Raw genomic sequence first — 9,270 nt, 5'->3', positions numbered from 1 at the left:
TATTCACAATTTTTTCTGTTAAAAAAGGAAATTCTGAAGTATGAGTCTCATAAATTTTCAGAGGGCCCTTACCTATGCCCTCTGATTTGGTGTTAGTACTGCTTTATGCTGTCCTTATTGAAATGACCGAGTCATTTTTTTTTATCCATTTTCTATTTTTCTGCACAATTTTTTTTTTTTTTTTAAAAAAAATTTATTTTGGGTTCATTATTGAGGACCTCGCCTCCTTTTTTCAGGTCTTCTACTTTCTCTTCTTTTTGGATTAAGAGTGAGAAAGGCAATCTGTTGTAACCTTTTCCCTACTTCGTCTAGAGTAAAAAAAAAAAAGAAAAAAAGAAAAAAAGAAGAAGAAGAAGAAGAAGAAGAAGAAGAAGAAGAAAAAAGAAAAGAAAAGAGGAAGAAAAAGAAGGATGACTCTAAAGTGCATAGCTTTCAATCAAATGGAAATGTGGGATGTGATGACTGGATTGGTATTGGATCAATATTGTAAAATTCAAGGAAAAAAATTGTTTACAAAAATCATCATGGTTTAATCAGCTTGAACTAAAATGGTGTCCATGAAGAAGGCCGAATTCTAAGAATCATTAGGGCAATTTTTATTGGGTGAAAAAGTATTATAACTACCACAAATCATTTTGAAAAAAATAAAGTGTCAGATTAAAATAGAAAGATATATCGCTTGTGACCTTCCTCCTAAAAAAAAAATAAAAATTGTTTTATTGAAAAAAATTATAAGGTCATTTTTTTTGATCTTTTGGGGGACATTGACATTTTTTTGGTAGCTTATGGAGATATTGATACAATCGGTAGTTTGAAGAACATTGGCAATTGAATGGTAGTTTGAAAGGGTTATGTGTAATTTAATAAAAAAAAAAAAAATAAGCAAAAAGAAGAAGAAACAAAGGCTCGGGAGGCCGGCAGTGCATTGGTAGAAACGGGAAGAGAGCAAACCCTTTGAAGTGCCACAAAAAATGTATGGACTGATTTAGTTTTGGGTGGTCAGTTTTTGCTGTGGCTTCTCAGTATGAGGAGGCCGGTGATAGCAACAAGGCGATTGGCCAAAAAAAAAAAAAAAAAAAAAAGGAAGAAACACGTTTTGTTCTTTTCGAAAAATGCAATAGAGAAAAAAAAAAGAAAAAGAAAAAAAAATAGGAGACAAATTCTGTGCCAAAAATGCCGAGCAGTTTACAGAGGCGATCAGGGCCAGGAAAAAAAAAATCAAAGGGTAAAACACAATAAACATGTGATGGGAGGAGTTGCAATTAATTTTTCGGGCAAACAAAAAAAATTGAACGAAAAAAAGAAGAAAGAAGATCATCTGGATTTGTCTAATGAACCAGAGAAGTCCGAATTAAAACACCTTCATGAACATGAACTTGCAAGCCAAACCAAAAGAACTCAAGCAATTAATGCAGCAGATTTGGCTCTCCTTCAACCGTCAATAATGCTACCATGCCAGTATAAGAGACAAATTTTGTTTCAGTAGGTGGACAAGTCAGACGCGTACGTGGGACCAACGAGAGGACAAGAAAACTTGCACTGGTGCTCGACTTGAAGGGGAGAGTCTCGTTTGTGGGGTTCTTTCTAGAGAGCCGACGGTAGCTGGTTTAGTTTTTATTTTTATTTTTATTTTTATTTTTTTTTATAAGTACATCAGAAACTATTACAATGAAAATTTAAAAGAACAAAAAACAGAAGGGCTTGGGCAACTCAAATTTAAACTAAGAATGAAAGTACGCGGGGGCAATGCTTCCGAAGATGCGGGTCCTTTGGCTCGAGGCACTGATGCCACAAAGCCGGGGTCACCATTAAAGGTGATATCACAAGTGTATTGAGTCACAAGGACCCAAACACAAAAACAGGGGTAAACTGAGGGAGATGGATACAACAAATAAGCCCAAAAAAACAACAAAGATGCTAATGTTGCCTAGTTTAATGTCTAGCACTTTGATTATGAGTCCAATTATCGTAGTAATGAATGCTAATGTTTAGTTTTGTCTTATTTAATTTTTAAGCTTTGTAATTACTTCGGCGCTCTTTTAGTTTAGTCTGAGTCTATTGTTAGAGAGCCTATCATTTTTTCATTAATTAGATCGTCTACTTCTTCTTTCTTTTGAATTAGAAGTGGATATGTCCACTATTGTAACATTTTTTTCCTATTCAATAAGAGAAAAAGAAAAAAGAATGCTAATGTTTTAGTCAGATAATTGAGTATATAGGATAGGAATTAGGATTACTCACAATATTTTCCAATATTCCACAAAGTGTACGTTACCAAGATAATACTTAATTTTTGAGTAATTTTAAATGCATATTAACTGTTTATTAAGTGTTCATAAAAAAATAAAATAATTTTTAAAATTATCATTAAATAAATAATTGATCAAATTATAATTTTAAAAGACACTCTTCTTCTTCTTTTTATTTTTATTTTTTATGTACACTTAACAATACTTGACGTACAAAAATTCTTATTTTTGAGAGCTGGGTCGGGGTTGACGGTGCACGCGTGAATGCGTGCATGTATGATTTGCTTTAAAAGGAAAGGAAAGTCGAAATAGACGTCCACTGTAATAATAGATACAAAGAAAAAGGCACTAGAAAAAATAACGTCTTTCCTTCTTCCCGCCGTCCACGATTTTTTACTGTAATAATTATTGGTCAAAATCCTTGTATATAAACTGAGAAAGTGCCCCAAGCAATAAGTGCGAGAAACCGATAATGGAGGGTGTGAAGCACTTTGTCTTAGTTCATGGAGCCTCCCATGGGGCTTGGTGCTGGTACAAGCTTGTCACCCTGCTCAAACAGGTTGGTCACCGTGTCACTGCTTTGGACCTTGGCGCTTCTGGGATCAACCCCAAGCAGCTGACGGAGGTCATTTCTATTTGGGACTATCTGCAGCCGTTGATGGAGTTCATGGCCTCTCTCCCTCAAGGAGAGACGGTGATTTTGGTTGGTCACAGCTACGCCGGCCTCTGTATATCTCTGGCCATGGAGAGCTTCCCTGAAAAAATTTCAATGGCAGTTTTTCTCACGGCCTATATGCCAAGCTTAGAGTCTCCACCAGGAACTCTCATACAAGAAGTAAAAAACAAAAAAAAGTTACTCATTTCCTAATATATCATTGTAGTGCTTTAAGAAGAGATATTTAATTTATTCATGTGTTTACTTTCTGTCTTTTGTTTGGGCGTTGGAAACCAGTTCTTCAAAAGGAACCCTGCAGAATCCTTTTTGGATTCCCAGTTTTCATGGGATTCAGTAACCCTTGGCTCGGATTATATGACGACCAAGATGTACTCCCACTGCCAATCAGAGGCAAGCATTTCAAGCAGATTGATCATGCATGCTTTTAATTCCTACTATACGATATTTTTGTGGATTGTTTTAATTATTTATGTGCTTTAATTAATTTGCATGCAGGACTTGGAACTGGCCAACATGTTGGTAAGGCCAACTAAGATGTTCTTGGGAGACTTTTCCAAGGAGTGTATGCTGACAAAAGAGAAATACGGGTCAATCAATCGGGTTTTTATAGTTTGCGAAGAGGATGAAGTGATGCAGGAAGATTTTCAGCGTTTGATGATTGAGAACTGCCCTCCTAAGGAAGTGAATTTAATTAGAGGAGCTGCCCATATGGTCATGCTCTCAAAGCCCAAGGAACTCTGCCAAATGTTACTTGAAGTTGCTGGGAGATACCAGTAGACAAATTTTAGTATCTGTTAAATAAATATATGAAACTATGTTAAATAGCTTTGATACCATGTTAAAATAAATATTTGAAATAGAGAAAATATGTGAAAGAGAGAAAGAACGGAAGAGAGAACGGAAATATATTAAGAACTACGTTGTATTGAGTCTTATATATGTTTCTATTTACAAGAGACCTCTATTTATAGAGAGGCTAGCTATAAGTGATGGGCAAGTAATCTTAGACTAATTAAGGTAGGAAATAAGTCATAATAAGAAAGGCAATAATATATTATAACATCTCCTGTCAAACTCAACGTGCAAGATTGAGTTTGAGAAAAAGAAAGGGAAATTTGGCCGGCTTGGACAGCTGGGCCAAGGAACCGGGTCTAACCGCTGGACAAGGTTGACGAATTTGGGCTGGTTCGACAAATTTGGAGGCAGAACTGGGTCTAACTACTGCGCCGAGTTGACAAATTTGGGCTGGTTTGACAAATTTTGAGGCAGAATCGAGTCTAACCGCATGGCCGGGTTGACGAATTTGGGCCGGTTTGACAAATTTGGAGGCAGAACCGGGTCTTCATTATGAGGCCTAAAACCCACTGAATCGGGTCTTAGGAGGCTTGAACCGGATTGTAAAGGCATGAATCGGCTGAGAAAGGCAATTGGAAGGAATTGGCTCTGATACCATGTTAAATCACCACTTATCCCAAAAGTTTAAGCTAATAGGAATAGGTAAATTTAATCACTTAATCAATACTTTGACACTCCCTTTCACGTGTAGGCTCAAACTACCTTTTCATAGGTGATGCTCAATATGTGAAATATTTAATTAAAATAGAGGTAAATGACAGAGTCAATGTTTAAACTCAAGACTTTTGATCTGATACCATGTTAAATAAATATATGAAACTATGTTAAATAGCTCTGATATCATGTTAAAATAAATATATGAAGTAAATAATATATGTGAAAGAGAGAAATAGCGGAAGAGAGAACAGAAATATATTAAGGACTATATTGTGTTGAGTCTTATATATGTTTGTATTACAAGAGACCTCGATTTATAGAGAGGCTATAAGTGATGGGCAAGTGATCTTAGACTAATTAAGGTAGAAAATAAGTCCTAATAAAAAAGGCAATAATATATTCTAATAGTATCTAACTCGGATTTCAAGTGTTTCCAAAGGGATAGCTCAATTGGTTGAGGACCATGTCTCATGAAGTGAAGGTCACTAGTTCAAATTCTCCTTCCTCTCTTGTATGAACATTTAAAAAAAAAAGAAAAAAAAAAAAGAAAAAAAAAAAAAAAGGATTCCAAGAATGAGGCTGCCCTATTTCACGAGTACTTCAATTATTTCCATATCAGTTTCCAATTATTTTCCTCGATCTGTTCAATCAAACTGTGGAAACAACTTTTTCTCCACCACCTTTCCCTTATCCTCCTTTTCCTTTCCCCTCTTTCCGTTCAATTCTCAAGCCTCTTTTTATCGTTTTGCAGTGGTGGGCTAGGTAGAGTAGCTTGGTGTTGTACACTTTATTTGGCTTGATGCTCCTTTTACAACTCAGCTTAAAGATAGTTGTCCCATCTTGTTGTTTTTTTCTCATGTTATTATTTTTTTCTTTTAAAAAAAAAAAAAAAATCATTTGTACCTTATTGATAAAAGCATTGTTAACAAGCTCTTTAAATTTTAACTAAAAAATATATTTTTGTTATTTTAATTTTTAACTATTACTTTTAACAAATTTCTTACATCAAACTCTTCAAATATTTCTCTATTTCAATTAAATATTAATTTTTTATTCGTTTTAATCTACCACTCCTAACAAATGAGGAGAAATAAAAAGTAAAAAGTGAAATGATAGAGAAATGATTACAAGTTAAATAGCTCATGAAATTTGTGAGCCAAATTTAAAGTGGAATTTTGACAAGAGCTAAAATAGAGAATTTGTTGAAATAGATTTTTTTTAAAAAAAAAATTTCACTAAATTTTATTGAAAAATTTAAAATAGAGGTCCTGCTAAGAATGCTCTAATATATATATATATATATATCTACAACAGAAACCGATCACAACAAAAAATAAAAACCACAAATATAAAAGAGCTTGAGGAACTCAAAATTTAAACTATGGATGTAAGTACGCGGGAATAATACTTTCGAAGATGCGGGTCCTTTGACTCGAGGCACGGATGCCATAAAGCCGAAGCCACCATTAAAAGTGATTTGACAAATATATTGAATCATAAGGGCCAAACACCAAAACATAAATAAACAGAAGGAGATAATACAACAAATAAACACAATAATTAAATGTATCGCATCAAATTATTAAAGACAATAGTATTCTCAAAAGCAAGTCCAATGATGATAAGGTAGACAAAAAAAAAAAAAAAAATGATGACAAAAGTGCAGACGCCACTTGGTACGTAATTCCAAAATATTAAACCGCCGTTGTAAAATGTTTGTAAAGTTTCTTGAATGAATTATTTAGACTTAATTATTTCTCTACTTAAATTATATAATTTCTTTACCATATGATAACAAAATTTACTCATTATATCATGATGACAGAAATTTGATCATTATCACGAGATTTACATTCTTTGTACTGTACATCTATATAGCCTATAAATATAAATTTTTACTATATTATGGAACAAGTTAATAAGGTCAAGATGTAGCTGATCTCTCAAACACTCTCTAAAAGTAGATATATACGTGGGCCTTTAAGCCAAATTACCTTAAATTCTGTGAACTCTTTCTCTGGTTTAGGTTTTTTATATTTTACATATATATATTTTATAGGAAAAAATACATATTTCTCTTTCAAACAACCTTCACATTGTTACGTTTCTGTCAAACTACCAATTCTCTCAAGGTCTTTTTGTCCCTAAACCATGTTCAATAAGACAAAAACAACCTTATAAATTTGAAAAATGATAATAAATAAATAAATAAAACCTAAACAAAAATTAGAAAGTTACTGTATACTTTTCCCTATGTTATATTTTTATATTTTCTATATTTAATCTAAATTTGTGTCGTCGGACTCCTTAAAAGCCAAAAGGAGCCTCCTTTTACACCAAATAAAAGAATAGCAAACTGCAAGCCGCAAGGAAATTAAAATGGTGAATTCGAAGCACTTTGTTCTGGTTCATGGAATTTGCCATGGAGCATGGTGCTGGTACAAGGTTGCCACGCTGCTCAAATCAGCTGGTCACCGTGTCACCGCCCTGGACCTTGGTTCTAGCGGAGTCGACCCTAGGCGGCTAGATGAGGTATATTCCATTTCTGATTCGCTACAACCGTTGATGGATTCCATAGCTTCTCTACCACACGACGAGCGGGTAATTTTGGTGGGTCACAGTTATGGAGGCATGGGCATTTCCCTAGCCATGGAGAGTTTCCCAGATAAGATCTTAGTGGCAGTTTTTGTCACAGCCTTTATGCCAAATATTATATTTCCACCGGCTACTCTGGTGCAAGAGGTAGAGTAGTCCTAGCTTCTTTAGACACCAAAGTACTCACAATGTAAAACCTTGCACAGATCGACATGAATCTCCAACATTAATTAATCTGGCTGCTTTCACAATATTTTAGCAGTAACTTGTAGTCTTGTATATGGAAAAAAACATGATATTTAGCATAATACTCCGTTTTTAATTTTTTTAAATGTTTTTTTTTTTTAGAAAGTGTGAAAATTGTTTTTGAGTATATTGTAAATGTATTGTGTTTTGAGTTGTTTATTAATATTTTTATTTTAGAAAAGAGGGGAAAAAAAAAAATTTCGTCAAATAAGATTTTTTTTTTGGTGGCTTTTTGAAACCAGTTTTTTGAGAGAACCCCCAAGGAGTCCCTGTTGGATTTGTACTTCTCCTTCGATCATGGACCAGAAAACCCACCAACTTGGGCAATATGTGGACCGAATTTCATGGCAGCCAATATCTACCAACACTGCCAAGCGCAGGTGAGTGCCGTAAGCAACTTCACATGAGCTGATCGACTAGGGTTTGACAATTTTTACCCTATTCGCAAACTAGACACACGAAATTAGTGAATTAGAGTTAAGCCGTAAGGACATGCAAATACGGATGCGATTATTAATTTGCAATATTCTCATTATTTTTTACTAACCGCATCCGCGCAGTTATTATCTATAATCAGCATATTATGTAATGAGCCTTTTGGACTTATTTTAATCATTTAGGCTTTCTTCGGGTCTTTATTAAAATTTATTTTAAATAATTTAGGCCGATTTTTAGTGTTTTAAGATTGTTTAATTTTTTTTTTAAGCCCGAATTTTTTGAAAATATATTGATTTCATATTATTTTGTCTTTTTGCCCAAGTATTATATGAGAAAGCAACACAACCAACCAAAACAATGTAAACATAACCTATATCTAATCCAAAACGACATTATTTTGGTATTAAACACCAAAACAATGTTGTTTTGGTGAATTTATTAAATATAATATATATAAGAAATATATATTATATATAAAGGGTACGCGGATGCGGTTTATAACCATATTTGTATAATTTAAAACCGCTATCCGCATTCGAATATGCGGATAGTGGTTTTTGCTAACCGCATCCGTATTCGTATGTGTAGATATCGGATAACGGATGTGAGGGGTTAATATTCACTCGCATATACACCCTAATCGAGCTGTTGAGGGATGGTTTAACCTATTTAGTTAAATAGGCCGAATTAGAGCTAATTGATTTATATAGTTTTATATTCAAGCCTTAACACGACTCAAATCCAACACACGAACACGAATTATCACCCTTAGAGTTGATAGCTAAGAACATCAAAAGATTTTAACGGGTGTATTAAATTATTGAATGCAGGATTTGGAATTAGCCAAAATGTTGGTGAAGCCAAGTAAGTTATTCTTGCAAGACTTGGCAATGGAATCTCTGCTGACAGAAGAAAAATTCGGGTCAGTAAGTCGGGTTTATATAGTGTGCGATAAAGATGAGCTGCTAAAGGAAGATTTTCAGCGATGGATGATTGAGAAGAGCCCACCCAAAGAAGTGAAATCGATCGCAGGAGCTGACCACATGATCATGCTTTCAAAACCCAATGAACTTTGCCTTTCTCTCCAACAAATTGCTGAGAAATACTAGTGAATGAATTTAGTTAGTTATCTTCTGCTAGCTATTTCATTATTAAGGTTTAATATTGTTGTATTTAAATCTTAAAGGTTGATTTACGTTGATGGTTGCACAAATATTTTGATTAAGGTGATAACAATGGTATTTGAACTTATGAGAAGTCAAATACAATTGGAGTTTGTAGTATGCAATTCGCATACAAGAAAGATGAAATCAATTAGTGGTTGAAAAGATGAAGACTCTGTTGGGAAAAAAAATTTATCTGATTTATTTGTCAGAAGAAAAGCTTGATTTCATTTGTAGATATTGGAAGTGAAAATATTTTTGACAAAAAGAATTTTTCAATTATTTGAACTCAAATTTGTATTATTTAATTTGCTTGTCAAATAATCTTTTTGTGTTAGGTCACGAATCTTACAATAAAAGTTGAGACTTTTATAGATTTTTAGAACTTAGC

General features: G+C 33.8%; 2 protein-coding genes across 3 annotated transcripts; both read left to right on the top strand.

Moving 5' to 3' along the window:
- The first annotated feature begins 2,691 nt into the window (after positions 1–2,691).
- Positions 2,692–3,860, top strand: LOC133864219 (methylesterase 10-like). Its single transcript, XM_062300496.1, has 3 exons — positions 2,692–3,084; positions 3,202–3,315; positions 3,421–3,860. The coding sequence occupies exons 1-3, from the start codon at positions 2,722–2,724 to the stop codon at positions 3,700–3,702; spliced, it is 759 nt and encodes a 252-aa protein (XP_062156480.1). The 5' UTR covers positions 2,692–2,721; the 3' UTR covers positions 3,703–3,860.
- A 2,890-nt stretch (positions 3,861–6,750) lies between these two features.
- On the top strand, positions 6,751–8,941 carry LOC133864104 (methyl jasmonate esterase 1-like). 2 transcript variants are annotated; one of them, XM_062300320.1, is made up of 3 exons: positions 6,758–7,179; positions 7,521–7,658; positions 8,547–8,941. In XM_062300320.1, exons 1-3 carry the CDS (start codon positions 6,817–6,819, stop codon positions 8,823–8,825), a joined length of 780 nt encoding a protein of 259 aa, XP_062156304.1. In that variant the 5' UTR covers positions 6,758–6,816; the 3' UTR covers positions 8,826–8,941. The 2 variants fall into 2 exon arrangements, with proteins under 2 accessions (XP_062156305.1, XP_062156304.1); XM_062300321.1 differs by lacking the exon at positions 7,521–7,658 and having other exon boundaries at positions 6,751–7,179.
- Positions 8,942–9,270: the final 329 nt, after the last annotated feature.

The sequence above is a fragment of the Alnus glutinosa genome, chromosome 3, assembly GCF_958979055.1.
Source record: "Alnus glutinosa chromosome 3, dhAlnGlut1.1, whole genome shotgun sequence".
Taxonomy (NCBI): Eukaryota; Viridiplantae; Streptophyta; class Magnoliopsida; order Fagales; family Betulaceae; genus Alnus; species Alnus glutinosa.
Note: the sequence above shows the minus strand (reverse complement) of the source record. Positions and strands in the feature narration are given on the sequence as shown.

Bases quoted from the DNA above. Each gene is read 5' to 3' on its own strand.
- LOC133864219 (XM_062300496.1), top strand. From the start codon at position 2,722: ATGGAGGGTGTGAAGCACTTTGTCTTAGTTCATGGAGCCTCCCATGGG. The intron at 3,085-3,201 runs GTAAAAAACAAA...GTTGGAAACCAG, and splicing joins CAGGAACTCTCATACAAGAA to TTCTTCAAAAGGAACCCTGC. The intron at 3,316-3,420 runs GCAAGCATTTCA...ATTTGCATGCAG, and splicing joins ACTCCCACTGCCAATCAGAG to GACTTGGAACTGGCCAACAT.
- LOC133864104 (XM_062300320.1), top strand. From the start codon at position 6,817: ATGGTGAATTCGAAGCACTTTGTTCTGGTTCATGGAATTTGCCATGGA. The intron at 7,180-7,520 runs GTAGAGTAGTCC...TTTTGAAACCAG, and splicing joins CGGCTACTCTGGTGCAAGAG to TTTTTTGAGAGAACCCCCAA. The intron at 7,659-8,546 runs GTGAGTGCCGTA...TATTGAATGCAG, and splicing joins ACCAACACTGCCAAGCGCAG to GATTTGGAATTAGCCAAAAT.